This window comes from Athene noctua, chromosome 13 (assembly GCF_965140245.1).
Source record: "Athene noctua chromosome 13, bAthNoc1.hap1.1, whole genome shotgun sequence".
In the NCBI taxonomy this organism is placed as follows: Eukaryota; Metazoa; Chordata; class Aves; order Strigiformes; family Strigidae; genus Athene; species Athene noctua.
The window spans coordinates 1,226,442-1,252,684 of NC_134049.1; the positions used below are offsets into that span (position 1 = coordinate 1,226,442).

Below are 26,243 nucleotides of genomic sequence, written 5' to 3' on the forward strand. Positions count from 1 at the left end.
ATTGCAAACCTTTTTTTACTTGCATTATCATTATTTCTGTGTACTTTGATTTGAAAGTGAGTACTTCAGTATTTCTACATTTTCAAATATTTTTAATGATGTCCTTTATTTTTATTTTCAGTTTCTGTAGATATCCCAGCTGCTGAACAAGTATCTGAGTAAGTTTTGTTTTACTGCTCAATGTTTCTATTAACTTAGTGACAGATGGCCAAAATGTATGGATGAACGTAGATGTAGACCCTTACTTTACTGGTGCTTTTTGCCCTTACCGTGTCCACAGTCACAAGAATGAGGAGAGAAAATGGTTACCTACTGCAGCCGAAATCAGAACCAGGTTTTTGTTCAGTTTGGCCAGAGAGGCATAAATAATTTCTGCAGTATTAGAACTTCTCAATCATGACTTCTAAGTCTAGACATAGTGAAATTTCCACTTCAACTTGCTTTTAATACTAGCTTTATTAAATGAGTGGTTTATGTTCTTTATGTAATGTTAATTATTAATATTAATGTTAATATTATTGACATTACACTTTTTAAGAGACCTTTACCGAAGTAGGACAAATTCAGTCTTAATCTTCGATAAATATTTAGAAATTATTTTCAAAACAATGTTATTTATAAATATGACAAAGGTACACTGTTTTGTATTAAATTTTAATTCTGGCTTTCAAAGAAAAATTAATACTGGGATTTTGGCTTTCAGGGTTTTTTTTAAGGGTTTGAAAAAGAACGTGACAATATTGTGGAGATTGTGATGCAGGGTTTCCTTGGGGGTATTTTTAGCCTTAGAAGAATGAGACGTGCTAAACTGTCTCTGATTGTCCTGGAACAGTACCTGAGGCTTTACAGTGTGAGCTCACTTGTGAGCCCACTTACGCCTTAATTGAAGGTTCAGGGGTGTGCCAGTTGAATCAAACATTCGAGTTCTCTCTAAACCATTTCAGAACACAGGAATAAAAATGTCAGATAGACTGTAAAGGAAGGTATTTTAAAAGATGGAAGAAGTTAGTTTAACACTGATTTAACAACAAGGTGTCCCTGAGTCCTAGCCTACAGCAGGATTCTAAAAGGCATTAGATACTCATGTGCAATGAGAACTCTCGCAACAGCACAAGAAGTTCTTAGGCCTCTAAGCATAAATCAGCCTTCACTGAGTTTTGGAAACATCCCCAATAGGTTATTTCATATCTATTAAGTATTTTCTTTCTTAGTTCCTATGAAGTGGCCATTAAGAGAGAGAGTATTGGACTAATCTGTCATCTCGCCCAAACATAGAAATACTGTCTTTGGCGAGGACTATTAGTGGAGCAAAGTATAAAGCTATAAACTTCAAACTTTGAGCTAGTAACTGCTGAGCATGTGATGCAGCTGAGTAAAACTGGTGGCCTGATAAAATGACTGATAGACATTATTTAGAAGAACTTAAGATATTCTGGCAGGAATTAATAGGGGAAGGCAGTTATTTTGGGAAAGCATTCCAGAAAGCCGTTTAAGAAATGAAATTTCTGATTTTGGAGCACATAATATTGAAATTGGACAAAATACTGGAAAGAGTCAACTAGGAGAGTGAGCTATGTTCTCTTCATTAATCCAGGGTAGCTTGTGTCCTTTAACAATTCAGATTTCAGTGAAACTCAAACAATGGAAAAACAGTGTTGAGCTGTGATACCTGTGAAAACCTTAGCTTTTCTTTTTGGAGCTAGCATTAGATGTTGGGAATTAATACTTGCTGAACTATATGTAAGGAAAGGTTATAGCTGTATTGAATGCTGGAGAAAGAGGTACAGTTGTGACAGGCTGTTGTCAGTACTGCACAAGGACCTTGCTGTCTTGAATATATTATGGAGATGTCACAGGAAAAGATTTAAGAATGTTGAATATACAAAGTATGTATTACTTAAAAACAGATGGGTGAGCACTGGAAAGATTTGAAGGGGAGTCAAGAATATGTGCAGGTTTGTTTCTGTGAGCTGTTAGATTAGGACAGATTCCGACAGCCATTATTTTTGAGAGCTCCGATGTTGCCATGAGATTAGTTACTGGTGCTGCATGAGGTGACATAATCTGTGGTGGTGCTTTTTGAAACTGTCATGCTCACAGACTTCATTACTTTCAGTAAATCTTGTCCTATTCCATATACTAATTCTCTGATACTTTGGACAAGAATATATCATTGCTAAACCTAAGAGCATGAGTATACCTGTGTGGCAGATTTTTTAATTCATTATTTGCAGTACAGAGTACACAAAAAAACGTTCATCCTTTTGTGGGAGGGTTCTGCATAGTACTCTGTGGTTTGCTTTGGAAGAGGAGGAACTTGCAGACAATATTCATAACTTTTGCTGTGTGGTTTCTCAGTGATCTATGAATGTTTCTTTCCATTCTTGGACCTGTAATTCAAGTGAGGTATGACTTGTTTATGGGGCTCTTCAGAATCCCTTCATCACTGGAAACAATTACTCACAATTACTATCTTGAACACTTTTGGATCTTCTCTTGCATCTCTTAGATGGTATCTTTTGGTATCTTTTATTATATATCACTGTCTGTAAGTGCTGTAAAACTCATCTTTATTGCTAATGACCAAACATGTTCCATGAGCTCCGCATAGTGTTGATGAGACTGTCTTTGGACCAGAATCCTGCCATTAGTAATACAGATAACCTAGCTGGAGATGTTCCAGCAGAAACTGCTTTTAAAATTGTTACTCTACATAAAGTCACCTTGTTTGTTTAGTGACCCACCTTGTGCAGAGGGAATAAGGCTTAATAACTATGCCAGTACTCTTCTAATGCTCAACTCTCTGCTTTGCGCAACAATTAACATATTTTTAAATGAACTGACAGCAGACATTTTTGTTGCAGGGGAGTTGAAAGTGAGCAGGTATCCTATACTGCCTTGGCTCACTGATACATCATTGTGGACCAGAAAATTGAACCCAGTCCAGCTTGGGATTATTTTGGTATGTAAGCGAACAAGGATCTGACCAGACCTTTTCCTTTTTCTTCATGCATTGAAGCTGTGGTATTCTCTTCTTGCATCTTTTAGGCAGCAGGTCTGGTCTTTTCTCCCAGTACTGTAGTCTGGCAAAGGCCCTCCTGTGATAATGTTCTCTGCTTTGCAGCATTGACTTGCAGCTTTTTGGGGGCTATATGCCTTTGAAGAGAGGCTTACCAGGAGTTTCACTTATGTGATGCAGTGTTCCTTTGCTGCTCATTTGCAGTGTTTCTTTGCTGCTCAAACCTATCGGTGTCATCCCAAGCTAGAGTAGTGTGTAAATTATGGTGTATATGTGTTGACATCAAAGCCCATTTTTTTCTGAACTTGATCCTGGCTTCTGAAACTAAAGGGCTTTGTCATTCTCTTTGGGTGTTCACTAAAGCATACAAGACCTGATCTATTTAATATTCAAGTAAGTTGCGTTTTTGTCTGCCAATAACTTTACAGTGTATAGTGGCAAAGTATGATTTGAATGTCTTCTGTCGCATGTAACTGCAAAAACTGAATCTTGGCCGAGGGAATTGATTAGCTGCTTTGCTCTGGTAGCTAAGCTTCTTTTTGCTCCTAAATACTGTAGGAGGAAAGCACGTGATGGAAGCAGATACCTTTATTGAGCCTTGATTCTGAGGGTGGAGCAGCTACAGTTCATTCACACCTTGTTCTTTTGGTATCATCTCTCATCTTCAAGGGTGCTCTCCTCAAGCTGCTGAGACATCTGCTGCTTTTGATTTCACTACTTCTGACTTCATCTTTAGTTCTAGATGATCTATGGCAAGTTTATCCATCAACAGGTTGTCTGGATATATGATGAGCTTTCCTTTTGTCATGATGAACATCTAGTGTTCCTCCAAACTCAACCTCCTGCTTACAGTGGTGGATATGTGTCTTGGTTGAATCTCTCATTTACCAGCTTCCAAGCAACCTAATAGATAGAGCTAATCTTGCCCTGCGACCAGTCACTGTTATAACCTCCTGGTCATAAGAGATTATTTTTGATGAATGCAAGCTGTTTCTTGATTTGCAGCTCTTTCTTTTTCTGCATAATCAAACTCTCTGAGATTAATCCATTTGTACTGGTATTTTTGTCCTCTTCACTTTCAGTATTCAAACAGTAATGGTTTTGGTGATAGTGAGCTTCTGCAGCCACTGTGGTATTGCTAATAATGGCAAGGATCCTGTCATCCGTTGTCTCTTATTTTGTGATTGAGCATCTGCACGCTTACTCCGTACTCTAAAGTCTCGTTCTTTTTGCTACTTGTTTTTTTTCTTCTGACAGAAGCCATGTTCCATCTTGAATGCTGCTGTTCAACTTCAACCATCAGTTACCTACTACAGGTTTTTCTTGCAGGACTTATTTCTGTTTTGACACGGCAGCATTCAAACCAGCATAGTGGGTTTGTGTTTACATTGTGAACATGCCGTTGCATTTCAGAGGAGGTTGGATCTGTGATTATTTCACTTTCATTCAGGTTTCCAGCAACAACAAAACTGGAATATGATTGCAGATTTTCATGGGTTTTGGAAATGTTCTCTAAGAATTTCCCAGACACTACACTAGATTAACACTTCAATTTGAAGTTATATGAATTATATCTCTTTTGAATGCTCATTTGGAATATTATCATTTGGTTCTTTTACAGCTTTGCTACAGAAATTTTTTAAGTTTCAGGCGTGCAGTCAAAACACTTGTAAGCTACGTACAGATTTGCCAGCTTTGTATAAATAGTTCATGTAGAAACAATTGACATCATGGCATCCTGTTTCCATTTGTGTGAGGATCTCAGAAATGTTACTTATGCGGAAAACTCATAACATAGGAACCAGTACCAAACCATGCAGATAAACCTGCCTGACTCAATATTAAATATCCCTGATGGTCCCAACAGCTACAACATTACATGAGTATTGCAGCATGTTGGACCACAACCGCAATGACAGAGCATGAATATGCATGGTATGACCAGTTTAGCTTATGGTCGAAGAATTAAGATTTCATTTGTATGTTAACCTGTCTCTTTTTTGTTATTTTTAGGACATTGAGTGTCACTGCATTATGGGTTCTTAAAAGGCGTGCAGTTGCAGAGCAACATTGCTTGATTAGCAAATTCTATATTACCTTTGTTTTGGAAGTTGTTCTGACAAGAAAACAAATGTTTGTTTCTGGTATTCTGCTAAGCATTTGTAACGGTGCAGCTTTGTGTGTAATAACACTCCTCTACTCATGATCAATGGTAGTAAGTTGTTATATAGCTGTCTTCATTGCTAACCCCGCTTTACAGGTGAGAAACAGGAGACAGTGTCAACTAACATGAACATCACCATCTTTCCTTTCCCATTCAGTTGTTAACAGTGTAAAACACCATGCTGTAGAGGCAGCGTTTCTCCTCTCTATTAACATATACCTTCCCAATAAATGCTCATACAATCAGACATTTGGGGGAGAATTGTGCTGTATGAAACATTAGCTCTACTTAGAGTTATATCTTTTGAAATAGGGCATTTCTGCTAAAAGCTGGAGTTACTTAAAAAAGAAATGCCTTTCTATTCTTTAGGTTGTAAAAGAGATTTGTATATTGCTGGGTATGGTTCAGTGGAGTGGCTGGAAGGTACATTCCTTTAGCCACTTAAAGTTGTTTCCTAGAAATGCTTGAAGCTACAGTCATCCTAGGAAAGGTTAGTTTTGGTTGGGAGCAGACAAAAAAGGGATGTTAGGCAAAAGATTCCAGCTAAGTTTCAGTACTGCTTACTCTAAGAAGTTGTGGGAGTAACTCTTTGGTTGTAAGAAAGCATGATAGATTGCTGGAAAGACAGCTGCTCGTGCTTTGAGCTCTGTATGTGTGTGTAGAATATACATAACTTGATTATGTCAGAGCAGGGGAACCAGTGAGACTGTATGAATTTCAGAAATGAGAATACTCCTGTGCTTGGACTGTGCATTTTAGAGTCTACTTGTTTTACTGACTCCAAACCTCTTCTGTTAGTCATAGGTGACTCCTCATGTATCAAATAAAGTTTCAGATTATCTGAATTTAGACTTTAAGGTGTCTAAATTAATGTTTGCAGTTACGTGGCTTTTATTCTGAGTCTCTTTGGTTTTATGGTCAATCCATTCTATTGAGTATCTCAAGGTGAAATTTTGTGCTCAGCTGCTACATTTTGGGGGTATTTGTTTTAAGGGATGTTTTCTTGTGGTTAACTAGAAGTTTATTTTTATGTAGAATAAAGAATCTTTTAAGAGTTCTAGAGAGGTTTCAAAACTACTTGAAATTGTGGACCAGCAGGCTGTACTTACTGGAGATGGTCACGATCTTTGTTCTATTTTTGTAATGTTCTTCCCAGAACCAGTGTAGCCCTACAAATGTAAGAAAGTCCATTGCCTTTGTTGCTGTTTGAAAACTATGAGATTTAAGGTTTCTTATATCCTAAAAGTGTTGGGAACATCACAAGGTGATAGTTTTCTGTGGTTTAGTATCTATTTATGAAACTTGAGCTAATTACAAATTAAAGGAACTACCTTCTAAAACCTAATCCTAAACAGAATTAAGGCTGAGAATGTACATCAGGAATCCAGGGTAAGCCATATTAACAAAGATGTGGTTATCACAGAATGTTATACACCATGTTCCCTTCCAAAACAGCCTAAGTTAGCCAGTTTGAACCTGTTTTATAAGCTATAAAACATCACCAACAACAGACATCTATCCAAATTTGATCATTTAGAATAATGTTTATAATGTGTTTAAAACAATCTACAGATATTGGATCCAATTATACTCATCTATTTCAGTGGCGAAACTTACACTTACTCAGACAAGAACAGTATGTTTTGTTCCTGGATATATGGTATCTGGTTCATTTGTCTAAATTGTTCTGCTCTTTAAAGAGTGACTGGTTTTAGAGAAATTACTATTTCCAATGTATTTGTTTAAGTTCTTGCATAAAAATCACTAAAGCATTGAAGCTGAGCTAAATATTTGGTGTTACAACATCTTTTACTGGTGTTGCTACTCATGGTTTAATACTTCAGCGTATTTCAAGTCCCTGGCCCAAAAAAGTTGTTGTCATTTGATTTACCCCTAGTTTTTTTTTCCTAGTATTGATTAGATGAGCACTGTTAAGGTGCTATCATAGAAATGTTATTTTTTAAAAATATTTTTTGTAGTTATTTTGCCATCTTTTATTGCAAATCAAAATGTAATAATTAAAATAGCTATAAATGGTTGTTTATACTACAGTCCAAGTTGTTGGTTAGCTACTAGAACATTAGTGCTAGAAGGTGTTTATGGTGTGCTGAAAGTATGTGCTGAAACTCTTTAAAAGGTCTGGTTATTAGCACTGCTTTCTTAAATTAGGAAAATACATGTGGTAGATACCAATCGAATAGAAGTACATATTTTTCGTAAAATTTAAGTTGGTAAAGCTGTTACTACTGTCAGGTATTTTGTACCTTGCAGACAACCATTAAGACTCGCTGAGGTAGTGGATCATTTAAATTATGATTAATAACATTATTTCAGTGTAACAGAGGCAGCACCATACTTCAGCAGATTAAATTTACCTTTAATGCAGCATCAACAAAGAAGATACAGACATAAGCAATTTTGAGGGTTTTGTTCATCTTTTATTTTTTCATAGGAAACCTTCAGAAGGTTAGATTTTATATTAGAACTGATGACTTAACAAGGTTCTGTAGGAGACATACTTCTTGCTATCTCTGCAATAGCATTTTCTTAAATAAACACAGAAAATCAATTTTAGTGATGTTGTGATAAGCTGTTTAATTAATGTGGTTTTTAAAGCCAATAAATTTAAATAATTTATAGCTCATCTAATGTACGGACTGTGCCTGTGAATGTTTTTTGAGGGAAGTATCTCCTCCGAATAGTAGTTGGAGGTCAGCTACAATGCTTTACAGTTGCCCTAAAGTAAACTACAGCTATGCTCTGATATCTGGGTTATCGTAGGCAATTAAAAGCAAAGTGAGCTTGTTTTGCAGAATGTTTTTGTTGGGTCACAATGTGGCTTTATGCACTTATTTTAGCATTTCAGATCTTAAATACTTCAGTCATGGTTTAAAGGGGCTTTATGGTGAAGAGATGATTCCTCATGTAGAATTGCAGTAAGCAGTAGAATAAAAGCATTGCTAAGCGTCTTAACTGTTGTTTCCCAGTTTTCATGAGGTGAGCTAACTGGAGCAGGTTACAGGAAACAAGTTTATCTTCCAATTTCTGTATACCAAAGAAAACATTTTAAAATTCTGAAATGCTCTTCTGGAACTCTGAAGTACGTTTAAGCTCAAAATAAGTATCAACTTTTAAAAATTTGTTTCAGATTACCAAGTTGCTTTCTTACTGTAAGTATCTTCATCCTTATCTCTATTTTAACCACACAGTATTTTAAAACATTGAATCTTAATTCATTATTCACTAGGTTAAAGACCGAAATCTCCATTAGAGAGAGAGAAGCTAAGTTGGAGGTAATGTCTTTTCTTTTCTCCACACAGTCTAACAATATCTCTGAACTTCATAACTAGCTTGAAGATCCAAGACAATTCTTTTTTAAATATACATATGCTATTGGGTCATGGTGTTCAGAAGATATGCATAGTGCTGTCTGTGTTTTACTACAGAAAGATACGGCAGTGTTGGAAGGACACCTTTAGTATGTCTGCCACACCCAAAGATTTCCAGTTTGCAGTCAGTCCCTTCTGGTTGGTTTGTATGCCAGGCTCCTGTGAAGGAATGGTTTAGTTGCCTTATGTTATCTTCATCTTAAGGCAACCTGGAAATGGACCTGAAGTACAACCCGAGTACTGACTCTGAAGCATAACTTTTTGAGGGTTTTTTCATTTGTACCTCTTCAAAGAGGAAAATACTTGGAAAGGCTTCTTCAAGCCTGATTTTTTTTTTTCTTTTTCCTAGGCATGTGTACAAATTTTGCCCTGCTTTCTGCCTATCAGGAAGCTAAATGATCTCACAGTGCATCACTTAATTTTTTTCAAAAATACAATCTCTGGATTCTGTAAGAAGTTGTCTTTCTGTTGCCCTTCAGAAAGGGTGATCTGTACAGAAATCCCAGCTGGTAAGAGAGTGGGAGAAGTTCTCAGACCTAGCAAAGATTTTTTTTTTCTTGTGACACTGCTTGCCTGCTTCCCAAATTGCAAAAAGCTTGGTGAGGTTTTTTTAACAGAAGCGATGATTTCATAGAAATGGGGGAAGACTGTTCATTCAACAGCATTAAGCAAGAGTCTCAAATGTAGACAGCAGCACCTTTTCTTTGCATACCATTTTTCTTTCCATTACCACTTCAGGTGTGTGTGCTCTTTTTTTTTTCATCCCATATTGTGTTTCGGCATTATAGGAGATGTTGAATTTGCAGGTTTTGCTCCACAGAATTGTGTTCCATAATACTGGCTTTCATTTAAAAATAAAACAAAAAATGCAACATCCCCCCCAAACAAAATCAACCCAACCCAACCCACACACCCTAGCCCTTATGGTTGGAGAAGGTGGAGAATACAGACAGAATAGGCTACTTGGGTGTTAGCTGTCTGAGCTTACAGGACATCCGAACCAAGATCTTTCAGAGCAGTGAGCTCTGGGCCTTGTGGAACCTCTTTTGTTTTTTCTAAGTTGCCATGGAATGTCTGTTGTTTTGTTGCAGCCAGATGCTTGATGTTTTGGCTGTTTGTTGAAATGCACAGCAGGTCAAAGGACAAACCCCTAGGGTGCTGAAGAACCCCAAATATTAATTGATGGATCAGGTTGTTTAAAAACATTTAAAATTCAGAGAGATTAGTCAAGGAATTGTCCTTTCTGGTGGTTCCCCGGGGGGGGGGGGAATATGGTCAGCCAGGGCAGAGGAGGCCGGTGGGTAGGGAAGGAGATCCTGTAAGTAATTTTAAATCAGAAAGTGTTTCTTAGCATGAGTCATATGTGTAAGAGTTTTGTATGACAGAAGTATAACAATGTGTGGTAGAAGTATAGCAAAGGGTATTGTAGACAGTAGAATAAGCTTATCTTGACCATACAGATTTAAAATATTTGCTACATAATTTGGCCTCATTGAAACAAAATATACCACCTCGGGGGGGGGGGGGGGGGGGGGGGAACCCCATACTAAAAGTATGAAACATTGTCTACGCAGTTTTAACTATTTAAGAGTTTGTGGTACAAATAGTCTTTTAAAATGTCTGTCCTTGTCTGTATACAGTGATGTTTTCTACTTTAAAACCAGAAATAACTTAGAGTTGTATTCAGACAGAAAAAAGGTTTGATTTCTTAATTTTGTCACTTAAGCATTTAAAGTTTCCTAAATGAGAATAAGATTAGATGGGCAATATGCCCTGTAGCATAGGACATGCTTATAGAAGACTGGTATCGCCGTTTCCAAACGGCAGTTTTCAGTCACTTGCTTTTCTACTGTTCTAAAAAGGGGGGAGGAAATTGCCTTTGTTCATGTTGTTTAGAGTTAAAAAGTTATTTCATGGGGTAAGTTTTAAGAAACTCAAAAGTTTATTCGGTGACAAGCATTTTGTTAAGAATCTTCCTTACACATAAATAGCATGTGTAGAGCTAAAACGTTGTGTGATGCTTAAAAAAATACACTAACCTCAACGTTGTCTTCCTTGCTTTTCCTTTGGGTTTTTTTCCCTTTTTTTGCTAGCAAAACAGAAGTTTAGTTCAGAATTTTTTCCCCTCCAAACAAAAAAAGCTGTCCAGGCTGTTTGCATCTTGTTCAATAAGGCATAATTGAAATGACATCTATGAAAAAGGCTCCAAGAATGACTTTTAAACTTTTGCTTTGGTTTTGGTTGGTTTTTTTTAAATGTGGAAGACTATTTGCAAACATCTGTACTAAGATTGGTGCTCAGTCTCTTCTACATAGCATCTTTATGGGAATGTAGTGTGAAATTATTTCTACACTTTATATTGTAATCAATTGCTCATGAATGTAAAATAAAAGAAGTATCATTAATTATTACAGAAAATTTCAAGACCTAGTTTATCTGAAGGAAAAACAGAAACACCAACTTTTGAAAGGTAAATACAATGATCAGCTGCATCTTGAAATCAGGTACATAAAATAACACATGCTGTGTTATTTCTCGGGTAATTGGGCAAAATTATTTAATAAGTATTTTCATAATGTGTGTTTTCTGTGACAAAGTTTTGAATGGCAGTCTAATGAACTTATTCAACAAGACATGTAGAATTTAGTTTCCAAGTGTCAAAACACATTCTTAGTAATGCCTAAACTGCAAATCGATCAAGATTCGTAAGACAATAAATAAATTGCACAGTTTGTTAAAATAAGCATTTTTTTATAATATTGCATATGAGTTAACTATATTACTGGGGCAACTGGGAAACAGTTTTAAAATACAGTTTAAAATGGTAGTTCTTGGATATTCATTTAGGTTTTTAAAAACCTGTCTCATTTGTGTAAAGCATATTCAACCAGATTCTTAGTAGAGCAAATATGTGAAATTGTTGGGTAACTAACAATTACAGCTCTACACTTTAAAAATTCACAATTTTGCATATTTTTATGTCAGTCTGGGGAAATAATTGAAATACTACTTATTTCTTCTGGTGCATATTGTGGACAAACTTATACTTTATATAATTGATCTGAATTATTACTCCAGATCCCACAGCCTGAAATGTCTTATTCCAGTTACTGATCTTTCACAATTGTTGGTACAAATTTTACCTTTAAAAGCTTAGTCAAAACGTAATTGTAGTTATTTTTTGTATATGCCTTTCTAGTGCCTTTAAAAAGGAAAATAAAGCAGACTGCTTTCAGAGTCTCTCTGTAGGTTACTTTTCTTAGAAAAGTTCTGCTTTATCTCTCTTCTAGTCATATGCAGTGTGGGCCAAATAATTTGAAATTTTATTTTCTCTTAAAATGCTTGCTTAAGAATTGAGACCAAATGATTCAGGTATTAGGAGCTAACTCTTGTGTTTAACGTATGGATTAGTAGTAAACATTGCAATTCTAACTGAATATGATGTACTACTTTCTCCCATCCTTGGGTTTAAGTAGACAAAAATAATTTCAATATATAAATCTGTTCTGTGTTTTCTGTTAAAGCCAGTAAAATAGCATCAAAGTTTTAAGACAGACGTCTTAGACACATTTGAATCTCTAGCACCAGAGATTCTCAGTCCTCACTTTTCTGTTATTAAGCCAAGGTAGTTATGTTGATGTGTAGCAAGTAATTAATGCTGCAGGAGCAGTTGATTCTGAGAATCCTGCACCTTCTCTGCACTGTGCCTGGGATGTTACCGTAAATTCGGTCTCAAAAGAACCCTCCAAGACCTAGTTTGAAGTTTTAGAAGGCAGGCGTTCTTCACTGCAGCGCTGGATGCACGGGGCGGGGGGGATCATTCCACCTAACATCAATGCTGAAAGACAAGGGCACACATTATATACAATTAAAAAAATGAATATTCATGTAATTTGAGAACTACACACCTATTTTCAGAGAATCTAACGCATATGTTAATACATTGTTTGGGGAAGAGTCCCTGAGGGGTTTCCACAGGTGTCTGCTGGTTTATCTGCCCTGTCTGGAATGTTGCCATCACAGTTGCAAAAATTGTGTCCTTGGGCGCGTTCTTGTCTGAGGCTCCTTACAGCAATTAGCACCAAGTGCCCGCAGGCGTCAGGGAGGTGTTACCGGAGAGCAGAGTTGTGTTCCGCCAACAGAATGCCCATTCTGGCACAGTCAGAGCTGTGTGCAACATCCCTTGCTGATTTGGGGCTCCTGAGCACCCAGCTCTGTTAAGAGTCGGAGCACTTTGTGGATCAGAGCTTCCAGTTCATTTTCCAATAGTTGGCATGCTCCAGGACTGCTCTGTAAACCAAACCAGCATGTGGGAACAGTCAAGGAATGCGCCTCAAAACCATGGTGGTGTTTCGCACCGAATTGTTAATGTAAATGCAGCTGCACTACAGGTTTTGTTACCTGGAAATACTTTCCACAGACTGAAGGTGTGTTTCCACATACTTTGCAACTACTCTGTATGTAGGTGTGTAAATGTCACTTGTTTATAATTCTGTTCTCAAGTTGTAGGATTTTTTTTCTTTCTTAATATAGAATTTTTCCCTAAATGATTTTTAAAATCTTATTTTAAAATGCCGATATAAAATAATAACATGCTCTAAAGTTGTGAATATGTGTAGCTAAGAGCAGCAAAAAACCTTGAGCTAGTAGGATTTTAAAACAACAAATACTCAGAGCCTACCTTTCCTTAGCCTCACTGCAGCCAAATCTTGTGTTTTCTATACAGTGAGAAAAAGAAAAAAAATCCCTTTACTTTATAGGCTTCTGGAGCTTGGGGGGTGAGTGTATGTTTCCACCTGGTAGACTCACCTCTTGGGTTCAAAATTATGTTTTGTGCTACTCCCTTGAGGCAGCCCTGTTCTAAAACCTGATTGCATACAGACGATGTGGCAGCTAGTTCGTTAGCATAGCAAATGTTTGATAGTCTAGCCAGGGTTCGTATCATGATTGAGGAAACGGGTTCATTGTTTTCATGAAACAAAAGTCAGATTTCACATTCTAACTGTTCGCTGGAATCCTCCTTTCTATGTGATACAGTTGTTGTTATTCTCACATTTTCCAGTCTTTTTGATGTCAGAATTTTTAGTTTTCTTACACTGTAACCAGTTTTGTTTGCACAGAGTAGTAAGAGCATGTTTCATTCCTAATAGCAGACTGAAGGCTGTTCTTTTTCAGCTACTGACTTTTACAGAATAATTTCTTGATATCCTATACTATTTTTCATTTTAGTGCGTTACACTTGCTAGGTTTTGCTTATTCATCTGCAGTTCTCAGCAGAGGTAAATTATTTCTTTGGAGAACTGTTCTCTCTAAATGAACTTACTGTTCTGCTTAGCAATCTAAAAGATCACTGTTCTTTGTGGATAGTTGTTTTTGTGATGGTGGTTGTGCAAAAACTTGTTCAATTTTACTTTTATGCTCTGTTTTATTGGTATAAATGACTCATGGGAAGATACGCTGATGAGAGACAGCTTTTTTCTGCATGAGAAATGAATGTATAGAGATTTTGCTGTTCTTCCTCACTGTTTCCCCTCCCTCCCTTCCCGTGTCTTGCCAAAAATGAGTGAGAATTGAGAGGCTAGGTTTGAATGAAGCTGGGATTTTGGGTACTAGAAGGTGACGGGGAGATTGTGATGGATTCTTTTTATATGTTAAGGACAGGTTTGTCCTTTGAAGAGTTTCTCGGTGTGAACATTGTGTGTGTGTACATATATGTAAACGATCTGGGATTTTCAGTGTAGAAACACTGCTTTGTGTGTGCTAACGAGGCATTAGTCATCCCTTTACATAAACCCTTTTGTTCTTTTGTTTTTGCATATCTGTTCAAAACCTCCCACATAAAGCATAATAGGGTGCTCCTTAACTTTGCAACTATACCTCACCCTCAAGCTGCTTATTGAAAAGCAGTAGCTAAAGGTCATGTGCATATACACCGTTTATTAAAAAGTTGTCTGGATTTTCATACGAAAACAACTCTAAATATTTACTAGCGTTTATAGGCTCCGTATAGCTGAAGTGTTTCTCTAGAATAGATGGGGTAATTAGGGGCACTTATGGCAAATCCAGTGATGTCAGCCACAGCTGATGGGTGGTTCTGTGTTGACTTTTGTGCTGGAACATAGTATTGATTTTTCCCTCAAATATTACCATTTCCCCCCTTTTTTTCCTGGAAGATTGAGAGGGAGAACAACTTAGAGAAATCTGCTTGTATATTTGAGAATATCATTTACTGGTTCAGATAGTCCAATAAACAAACCAAAAAAAAAAAACCCTTTCGTTAACACACAAGTAGCGAATACAGGGTGTAATGTGGTAAAGAGATTCGCCTGTCTCGAGTTAATTCCTTATTATGATGAAAAATCAGTGTAAGGGGATCAGAAGATTCTTGTGGCCACCTTGTTACAACCTCAGTGACTGGTGAGATTTCACCACTCAGGGATCTCTCAGCAGTCTCTTACCCCTGCTCAAAATATTCCTCTGTCTTAAATTTGAAGTAGGAAATTGAATATTCTCCATTTATTGAAGTGAAAGTAAAACTTGACAACATACTTCTGAATGTTTGTAGTATGTAGCATCTCTTCCTTTTCTGTAGAACTGTCATTTAGCATATGGCAAATCATGTGAACTGTTTTAAACTCCTGGACCAGTGAAACAACATGTCTAGACTTTCAGCTTGAAAATACATCATAAAAACCGTAGTAGCAGAAAATTGGTTAAGAGTCCTGGCACTGTCTGTTACTTAGGTAATGTTAAAAGTGGTTTCACCCCAAAATTATTTCAAACCATTTTTTAAACCATTTGAAGAAATGAAGTACAAATACATTTTGATTAATGGGATATCTGGTGATACCATCTCTCTCACATCTTTTGTCTGCATGTCACTGTTCAAAGACTTTTCAGTGTAAGTTTTCTATTTTAAAAGTTAATTTGGAAGACTTTGCTCCTAATTTCACTTGCTATATACAGTTTATATCTGAAATCAGACCAACTGTTGTTCTTCCATCTTCCCCCCTTGCTTTCTTTTGTCTGTCACCATCATCATTTTAGGTAATTTGAGCTATTTATCATTTTGAAAATCAGTAGTTATGTTCAACTTTTACCAAATTTAAATATTTACGGCAAAAATTGAGCTGCATCATTGAAAGGGTGGGAGAAGCTGGTGTTCCAATAACAACTGAAGAGGAATATTAGAAAGTAGTACTTAGGATTTTGACTGTTAGACTGTGAACATACGAGCAAATTGCATATACCAGTAGGACCAGCCTATTTTGTGTTGGATGGGTACAGATGCCATTTGAAGTTTAGTCTTTCTCTGGAGCATTACGGGTTTTTTTCCCTCTGGTTACCCTAAGCACTGTGTGCATGTGGCTTTATTGAAATAATACAAGGTTTAAACTATCAGTTTGTCTGCAGAGTTTATATGCTGTGTTTTAGATTTTATTATATAATAAGATTCTCATGCTTGCATAATTCAGTGTGGATCTATATTTCCTTTCTATAAACACACATTTTCACTCTGAAAAGTGAGTGAGAATGCTGCTTCACAAATTCATTTTTTCAGTGAATCCAAATTTGTAGTCGCTCAACTAAATTTTAGTTTTAAGTTGATTCAGATTTCCAACTTCTAGCTTTTTTCTTCACTTCACTCTCATTAGTATTGCAGAGTCAGTTGTTTGGTATAAAGGTACAAACTGGCTTCTCTTTTTTTCCACATCATCAGCAAAAGTTTCCAAGTAGTTGTATCTGCATCTGTGTCGAAGAGGCTCTGCAGGTAGAGGAACTTAACATTGTATTTTTGAAAATTCCATGTGTCACACAAAGGGGTCAACTTAACCTTCCTTTCTGGAGATAAAATGCAAGAACTAAAGAGTACTAATTGACTGCTAAATACAAAACTGAGTTTGTAAATAGGTACGAAATGTGCAACTGTAAATTAAATTCAGCCTATCTTGCTGTGAAAATTTGTGAGAAATACTAAATAGGAAATCTCCAATACCACTTTGAGTGTCACTTTGTGGAGTACAGCCATGTGTTGCTTTATTTCATTTGTTATAAAAATAACTCGTTTTGTTTTTTGCAGCAAACAGCATGACTCTTCAGATGAAACAAAAGAAAGCAATAGAAATCAAACTAAAAAAGTTGCGTCAGTTGAAAAGAATGAAGAAAACTCACCACTGTCAAACACAGAAAATGTTCCTAGTTTGGAACTCCCTGACAATAACTCTCAGAATTCTTTGCATGAGAAAGGAGCATGTTGTGATTCAGATAATAACAAACAATTAGTAGATGAGAAACAAAAATGTATTCATGATGAAAGTGAGTTGAAAACTTGCCAAAGTTCAGGCACTGTTATCTTGAACGAGCAGACTAAAGTACGTGGCTTGGATGAAACTACACTTTCAGCAATGAACGCAAGGGACTTAAAACTAACATTGGGTGAAGATGTTAGTTTTGAGCAGTTCTTGAGGAAAAGGGATGAACCTGAATCCATTAGCTCAGACATTAGTGAACAAGGCAGTATTCATTTGGAGCCTTTGACTCCATCAGAGGTACTAGAGCATGAAGCTACTGAAATTCTTCAAAAAGGTAATGTTGCACCTTCATCAAAGAAAGCTGGACAACTCTCTGAACAAACAGACGAGACTTCTAAAGAGAACAGTCCCAACAGAATGGAAACAACTGTAAACAAGACAGACGAAAATGAAGCAAGCTGAAATTACGTTAATTTTATTGTTTGTTATAAAGAATGGTAACAACACCTTGGACCATTCCTGATGAGTGTCCTCATTGATGCTACTTATTAAAAATTTTTTTAAAGGGTTGGGGCGAGGGAGGAGAGAAAGAGACACTAAAGGGAAATTTTGCATATGAAGATAGCATGTATGTGTGTGTACAACTGAATTAACTAAATTTACAAAGGGTAACACATTTAAATATAATCTTCCTGCCTCTTGGATGTGATATATCTTATTAGACTGACATTAGAAAGGAGGAATAAATTCTAATTTTTATAGTTAACTAGTCTGGGATCAGGTGATTTGTTTGCCAAGAAAATATTTTTTTAAATCCTTCAGTGTGAATATTATTAAACAGTGGAATTTAGTATGAATTCACTTCTGATGCTGAAATGGGGCACACTTGTAATGATGGTTATTGGTCTGCTGATAATTTGGGTGAAGATAAACTTTTGGACTTGGTGTCACATTCCTGTCTGTAAAAGCATGTAAACAGAATTATATGAATCTATGCACCTCTGTACAGGTGTAATCCTGCCAGACTGTAAGCTTACCTTAATAAACTTTCAGTGAAAGTGGAATTATTACAAGAAAAATATATATTTGTGGGGTTTTCAGTGTGCAGGCTGTGCAGAAATACCGAATACAATTGTATAAAGTAGAACATACTGCTGAAAGTACTGTAGCTGTTAGGCTTTTACCAGTGTTTTAATTCCTAGCTGTAGACCCCCATAGGTATGGTCTGTAAGTCACACCAAAGTACGGTTTAATGTAAAAACTGTGTTAAGCAAAAAGAAGGAAAACCCCCAAACTGGAAACACCAACTGGCATGCATTCTGCCATTTTGCAGCTGCTACTGGCTAACTGTTACAAAAAGGACACAAGGGCATATAAAGTAGAATTGTACAGTTCAATTTCAGGACTTTTTGTAGTCGAAATTGTGTACAGAAAGATGGCTGCTGATTTTGGTTTGGTTTTTTGTTTGGGTTTTTTTTTTTGGTCTAGTTAGCTAGATATAGGAATGCATATGATTAACAATAGCTTGCTCTGATGACTTCATTGCTCCATTTGAAACACTCAGAATGTGCTTTTGACTTATAGTTTTGTTTCTAATGAATGTTAAGTGTTTTGAACAGCTGTTAAAGCGCTGCTGTAAATTATTCCTTTTTGAGTAAATATTTGCAACAAAATTTTGTCTTTGTGCATAATTTTATGCTCAGCTTGAAACTTTGGGCATAGCCTCCCCGCATTTTTTTAAAAGTTCTAGTGACAGTTCCCCAAAACTATTTCATTTTTAAATTGTGAATTTGAGATTTATGTGGGGTTTTTTGATCATTTGGGGGTTTTTGGGTTGGGTTTGGTTTTTTTTTTTTTTTTAGAATTAAATGAGCAAGTGCCTATGCAGAAACATATTTTTGTAGCTCTGTATTGTGGTAAGGTGTGCTTACTTTTCCAGATTATACAGATATTTTTCTGGGCCATCAGCATGCAACTGAAGTCTGCTCTGTCCTCCAAGGTTAACTGGGCTCAGCTGCTAAATGAGTCTAAAGAGCAACAGTGTTAAAGATTTAGAGACCATCCAGCTTATTGTTGGAGCCTCTAAGTAAACCACATCCGTCTCAACATCCCCAAAACTGCTTCAGACGCTGAAGAGTTATGATTTAAATTTTGAATTGCATCTTAACTTTTATCCATACAGGCTTAGAAGGCTTTTTAAAAGAAAAGTAGAACAGTTTATATAGTCACAGCTCTTCAATATCTGCTTTTAAAACTTCAAATAACAAGACACACGAAAAAGCTGAGAGCAATAACTTTTCTGTTCTTTAAAGATTTTAGTGAACTCGTTAACTCAAGGTTAACAGTCTGATGTCTTCATGCATGTACACATGGAAGATTACAAAACACAGCATCACAGTGAGGACAGTTTAAAGGACTTAATTAGCTATGGAATTTGATGTGTATGTTATTGAAGGAGTTCCTGAATGCATCTGTGTTTAAACCCAGAGAAAGCTCTATAGTATTTTCAGTCTGATCGCTGATCTTCCATGCAAATGGTATATTTTAAATAATGCTCTGATATGTGGTGTTGGAAAAGATTCAGCTGGAACCAGTTGTATGATACTTGCTTGTAAATTCCTCACATGTGTCTTTATTATGTAATTTTAAAATTGGAATAATTTGGCCACATACTGGTGAGAAAAGTTAGGAAATAAAACTCGGATTGAAAAATCTGCATATTTGGCAGAAGTACGTATATATTCTCAGAAAATATGTAAAGCGTTGTGTGTTTGAAACCCTATAGAGAACGTTTCTACAAGAGGTCATGTTAGGTATAAAGCACCCAGACACCTAGCAGCCCTTCCAGAGGAAGAGGTAAGAGAGCACTGGCTTGCTCTAGCAAGGCCATCAGATAGCTTTAAGTAAGGTGTATCATGAAAACGGTGGCATGGCATTTTTGTGGAGAAAAACTTAAAGTCATTAGTTGTTTTCCAATGTGAAGTCAGTCATCTGCTGACTAAACACTGCGGGAGACTGTAGTTATGAAGATTAATCTATTGTGTTATTTGGGAGGTTTCCTGGAGATAAGTTGGATTGGTACTTTTGGCTGAAGTCACTCCAGAGGATCAAGTTGCATTGAATGCGTTTTGAGTGATTTGAACTTAACTGCACAGAATTTTTTGTTTGTTTCTGAGTCATTTAAAAGTTTCCATCCAGCTGTCAGTAGTTACTATTCTGTGCCATCTCTTTTTGTACTTGGAAACGCATTTTACCTCAAGTTTTCATTTCCTTACCAAAAACCAGTAACTGAATTCTTGGTATCCGTACTAGCTTCACCATTTCCCCTCGTCTCAAAAGATTTACCGTATTTTCTTGACTGTTGCAGATTGCTTATGTTCATTTTTAAGGAACTCGCATGCCATGCATATGCTCTCTTCATTACCTGCATTCGATGAAGAGCATTGTTAGCTTAGGGCTAGGGAGAGTTCAGTCATTTGGGGCTCCCTCGGGGGCAGCCAGGGTCTGGATTTGCCCTGTGCAGTTTGGGAGAGAAACTTTAGCCTACCTGTGCTTCAGTTTTTCTTTAACGGAAATGCTGAGTAAACCCAGGAAGAAAAAAAATTGTATCAAATCATAGCACATAGTTAGAATTCAGTATTAGGTGGTATATTCTAAATAAGAACATTTGTGTAACAAAACCATGCCCACTTGTCTTTTCCTGGAAATGGGGAGAGAGAGAAGCTGGGCAATAGGTGATAAATCATGTTCTGTGGTGCTGTTATCAGAAGGCATTAGAAACCGAAGATCAGGGTAAAGAATCTTAAGTAACACTTGGTATTCTGCAAAACCTTAAATAAAAGATCTCAAAGCTTTTCTGCAGGCATTAAGCATTGTTACTTATATGCTGGCATGTAGAAGGCAGTTATTTTTTTATGCTGTAGGATATATTAATATTCCACCAAAGACACAGTAGAGTTTTGTTAGAGACTGTTTAGAAATTTTTGTGTAGGGCAAATTTTATACCTGATTGTTCTCTTCTTGTTTTCATTAGTGTTTGATTTTTGAGGCTTGTGAGCTTATTTTGTCTAGTTGCATCCTGTATTTTTTGATGTATGCTTAATATGCCTCTAATAAAAAAAAAAGTGGTAAGTATGTTTTATGATTACTTGAATGATTTTTGCTTTTAATAAAACCTTTACTCAAGTTTCAACATAGCTCAAAAGGACAGTTCTTAGGTGAAGCCTGGCACGTTATCTCCTTGGAACGATTACATTTTTACACATAATTTTGTCTCCCTAATTTTCCCCGTTAATTCCCCATTAAAAAGGGAAAGTATGTTGGTTGGTATTTCACATTAGTTTACAGACACTGTGCAGGAAGTTCTTTGCTATGTTCCTTTGAGACTTGGATGACTGTTCTAAGACATAGTTAAAATTTTGTATTCAGTCATTTCATTGACCCAAAGTAACCATGTTAAATTGACATTTCCTGTATTGCACCAGATTTTTTTAAAAAAGGGAAACGTTTAACTGTGAAACGCTTCATTTTTAGGGAGATTGATGTTGTTATGCCTACAGCGTGCTGTAAAGCTGATGTGTTTATTGATGTAAAAATGCTGGGTTTGTTGAGGTTTTTTTGCTGTTCAAACTGTTATTTCAGAGAGGCTGAGGTTTTTGTGACAGCCACAAGGATGACTGTGATGTTACATGTATATCTGCATTTAAATTTGAGCAAATTTAGCTTCCTATTAAGGAAATTAAATGCTCAAACATATGGGCTAGATCAGACAATTAAAATAAGATTAATTCTATGGCCAGAGAGTGTTAGCTTGTCAGCAACCAATTCTCCATTCTTTAAGCATTTTTTAAGTAGCATTGCTAAATGAGTCCCTTATGTTATTAATTGAATGTAAATAAAATTAGTTTGATATTTTAGTTCACTAAATTCTCAGTGTTAGGCATTTAAGAGAAGAACAGTTTTCTCCAAAAATTTTGGTGAATGGGATAGTATATAGTGGTATCCTTGTAAAGAGTTGTCTCATAGCCTTGAAAATGATAACCTTCATATGTTTTGCTCATAAAGAGTATAATTAAGAATTAATCCTTTTGAGTAAAGTAACCTGCGTGTCTCTTTCTTATAGCCTCTTGTGACTTTTTCATTCTGATCCTGTCATGATATTCTAGCAACAAATTGAAGTCCTTTCCTCTCTGAAGGCTGAAGAAATGGAACATGAATACTTAATAGTTTTAAAATTGTATATATTTGAATTACCTGGATGTTTGCTGCGTGAAAGGATTGAATTCTGTGAACCAGTTTCTCAGGTTTTCAGCTGAGAACTTAACCGTGATTTGTGTCTTTCCATTTAATTTTATTGAAAAGACTTAACTTCCTCTTTGAGCTGGCAAGTTGATGGCACATGGTACAATCTCCCCAGGATATTTAATGTAATGCACTGTATTAGATATGATTTAAATGGCTTCTTTCTCCCCCATCCCAATCCTGTGTATCTTGGAATGTCTCCTCCTCTGGAGGTTGGTGTATTAACAACTTCTAAGTTGTTGGCATGTGATGGAAAGCAAAAGACATTTCTACAGAGGAGAAGCAAAAGTAAGTTCAGAACTTTAATTGTCAATAGTAGTATGCAACATGCAGGTTAACCTGTTTTATCTGATAAAGTGAAGCTTTTTTTACTCATTCCTAAAATTGCAACTTGAGGAACCAGAGCAGTTGGCCACATCCAACTTTAATGGCTCTGACAGAGCGTGAGATATTCATATCAGATCAGAATTCCCAAAACGAGCCTAAGACACCATGTTCAGGCAAGGGAGGCTTTTCTTCTGTTTGTGTGACTTTACACTCTTATTTTCCTTCCCAGATAACATAGACTGGATGCTCTCCTGAGACCATAGAGAGGCCAGTTATCCTACAGAACACGAGTGCTTGTATGATCTTCCTTGATGAAACAAAAAAGAAGCTCTTACCGTGTGGCATGTATGCTGGTTTATATTCATATAGTAACATGTGCCTTAGTGTTGAACAGTGCCTTTTTATTAATATTTGCTAAACAGTGAAGTTCTGTCAGGTCCCCTGAATAGTCTCTTAATACTGTTTAAAATAAACATCCTTTAAACTACAGCTTGTCACTTTTCTGCAGCCTTTGTCTGAGATACCAGGCTAGTAAGTACCACAGCAGAAAAGCATCAAGGCAGGCTGTGTCATCCTCTGTTTTAAGGCTGATAATGACTTTGCCTTCCTTGAGCATAACCTATAAAATGTCTTCCAAGTTTGTTGTAAGAGAAACTTCAGTGCACAGAACTTCTATTGTTTATAGACCTGCTTGGAACTTAATATGGATTCAGTTGAAATTAGTAAGACAAACTTATTAAAGTAAAACATACTTTTTAATACCCTCAAATTTCTAGTTGATAAAAGAAATCCATTGGCCTCTGGGTTCCTCAGAAGGCAGTCTTGATGATGTAAAAGGAGATGAAAGTACAACCTGTATTTAAAATACAGTAAACATAGCAAGGTTTTTCCTAGCAAAAGTAATGCAAGTTACTTGAGGATGGGAATGTGTAATAATCCCCTCTTCTCGGTTTTATACAGTGGAGTGAAAGATAAAAGCTTCCTTTGCAGTTGTTCACTTAGCATATTTAAAATACTAGTGAGGGTGTAGTGCCAGTATCAAACCAGATGTAACATTTGTATGGTCTTTTAAATATCAGAAGCAACGTCGTGAAAGATGTTTGAAAGATGAGTTTGGAAGCTAAAATTTAAACCTTTAATGGATATTTAAAGTAATTAATTGAGTGCAGCATAAAACTAAAACATACTGCAGTTAAAATTTTGGCATCTTTCTTCTAGTTGACCCTTGGCTGTTTCATAGTGATTTCTTTATCCATCCTGCAGGGTTTTACAACCCTCCTAGTTTCACTACTAGATGGTGTCTTGTGCTCTTCCCTTGTTTAATCTGCCTTTTCTCTCAAATTGGGGAATTAATGAACACAACAAAATTCAAAATAATTATTCCCAGTTTCTATATTGCTGCAGTTTCTTGCTTCAATGTCACAGCCCCAAGAAGGGCTACGTACCTAAAAGTTTATCTTCCTACTAGAGGAACAGATATAGTTGAGGAGAAAAAAAATTATTTTCTTCTCTTGTAAACCTGCATCACCAGCACCCTTTGCACTATCATACTACACCACCACAAACAAGTGAATTTTGCTTTATAAATAATTTCTTATTTAGCCATTACAATTTTTTTTAGATGAAGGTAGCTGAGTTTTACAAGGAGTCGAAGTTTAATCTCATAAATTTGCTAAACCAAGGCTTGTGAGGCTCTGATTCTGTAAGTACTTTTCCAGTGTTTGAAGGAGCCTTTTTCTCCTGTAGCTGCTAAATCTCACTTCAACCAGCTTTTCTGGATACCTGCTGAGCTAAATCACACAACTGATCTGGCAGCAGAGAACAGCATGGCCAGTTTAGGCCAGTCACTTGCTGCTGAATGGGAAACCACAGCCGAAGAAATACAGCTTTTGGAGTAGTCTGTAGGGAACCATAGACAAATTCATACTTTGTTGGGGGGAAAGCATTTCTATAAGAGGGATAAAGAGTGAGCTTTCAGTATACCAGACAGCTGCAAGCAATAAAGCTATTGGACTGGTTCCTTTGGAAACCGTCTGCTTATTATGTCTGGATCTCCAGAGATGATGCTAGTTGTGTGTATTTCAATTAACTGCTGCCACTGAAGGTAGAAACCTTTTTTGAGTATGACCTATACATCCTTCAGTGTAAAGGCTTAAAGGTTATAATGCAACTTTTACAATTTGCTTGCATGTGGTGTATGTTTTTAGATCGATGCAAATTCAACATATTTGGTTCATCCAAGCAAGCACGTTGTAGTACAGGCACCCTGTTGCAGTTACAGACTTCTTTTCAATCTAAATTCTGAAAATTCTAATGTTACTGTGTAGAGTTTTAGGAAGTATGAAACTACTCTGCTACCCAGGAAGATGTTCATCACTCACACTTTAATTTTTAATTATTTGCATATGAAATCTGTGACTATGTTAACCTGGGACAGAACAGAGGGGCTCAAAATGTGTCCCAGCACTCTGAGTCATTAGGAAGAATTCAGCCTGAAAGGAAACCTTTAGAAAACTGAAATTTGGCAGTGGGTAAGTGGTGGCAGTTTAGGATGTCAGGTGAAGTCTGAACTACGTTGGACTGTCACTGCATTCCCATTATTTTTCCTTGTACACACACACATGCTTTTCTATGGGCAATTATAATGAAAATATAACTTGGTTTTATTTTCCCTGATGTAGATGAACAGAGTAATAAAGAACAAAAGGGGTCCTATTTTTATCATGTTAAAAGGAGGGTAGAATTCGAGAATATTTATGCTCTCTTGGGCACTAAGTTGCCTAAACAGATTGTTGTAAAATTGCCATTATACTTGATTTAGAGCATCTTGCTAATCCAAGCACGCTTCTGCCAAGGTGAGCTGCTCGCTGGAGAGAACTGGGATTTCACCTCCACTGTCCATAAAAGTAGGTGAGGTATGTGCTCGGGAAGTAGTGCTCCCCCAGGGCTCTGGGAAGCATTGTTTCTCTCCAGGACAGCTGTGCTTCTCAAACTGTTGCTAGGCTTGTGCACTTGGACCAGGCTAAAGCTGGCCCTTCCTAGTACAGTTGGTCCACAGACAGGAGTATATAGGGGAAAGTTTGTACATTGTTGAAATGAAACAAACCAAAAAAAGGTAATTCTGCAGGAAAGTGGACTTATTTTCCTGACTGTGAGCTTTCACACAGTGATTTATCTGCTGTTTAGCAGTGGTCTCTTGGAAGCTTTTGCCATGCCACTATCTCATAATTGCCATTTGTATTTTGGCAGTAATAAAAATATATCTGTTGTCTCTTCACATCGTATGTGGTTTATGTTAATGTATTCTTTTTGATGTGTTTACACAGTCCTTACAAATGCATTGGTTCTTTCCATCAAAAAAAAAATAATAATTGAGAGATCTTACAGTCCACTTGTACTTTTAAGAGAGTTTCTTGATGACATCTCTTTTATATAATTTGTATGTTACCCTGCATAAAATAAATTGAGGGGAGCAGCGGGAGGAAACTATGAAAAAATGTTTTAAAGGTCAGTCTCTTGCTTATTCCCAATTAGAGCAGGTAAGATATATCCACCCTGGACTTCTGACTCCCTGCAGTAACAGCCATATTCTCTTCCTTATAGGTGATGTTAAAGCTGGTAGAAATTCTGCTGAACAGAATCTCCAGAGAAAATATAAAGCAGCAAACAAAGTGTCATTGGAGATTGTCAAGATGCCTCATTGCAATAAAAGATCAATAAGAAGCAGCAGCAAATGGGAACTTTACTGTGAGTGGAATATAGAACATGTAAGGCAAAATGCATCTGCTTTT

General features: G+C 36.6%; 1 protein-coding gene across 10 annotated transcripts in view; it reads left to right on the forward strand.

Annotated features, from left to right (window-relative positions):
• ZNF280D (zinc finger protein 280D) overlaps nucleotides 1-18,497 on the forward strand; it is a 52,270-nt gene extending 33,773 nt beyond the window's left edge. For 3 of the 10 annotated variants that reach the window (XM_074916626.1, XM_074916630.1, XM_074916628.1), the window contains 4 exons: nucleotides 122-158; nucleotides 8,431-8,476; nucleotides 10,987-11,042; nucleotides 16,653-18,497. In XM_074916626.1, the coding sequence (XP_074772727.1) occupies nucleotides 122-158; nucleotides 8,431-8,476; nucleotides 10,987-11,042; nucleotides 16,653-17,286 (773 nt within the window). In that variant the 3' untranslated portion in view covers nucleotides 17,287-18,497. Of the gene's footprint in view, nucleotides 1-121; nucleotides 159-2,864; nucleotides 2,963-8,430; nucleotides 8,477-10,986; nucleotides 11,077-16,652 lie in introns of those variants that run through there. The other 7 variants (XM_074916629.1, XM_074916631.1, XR_012634450.1 and 4 more) reach the window with 6 other exon arrangements.
• The last annotated feature ends 7,746 nt before the right edge of the window (nucleotides 18,498-26,243 follow it).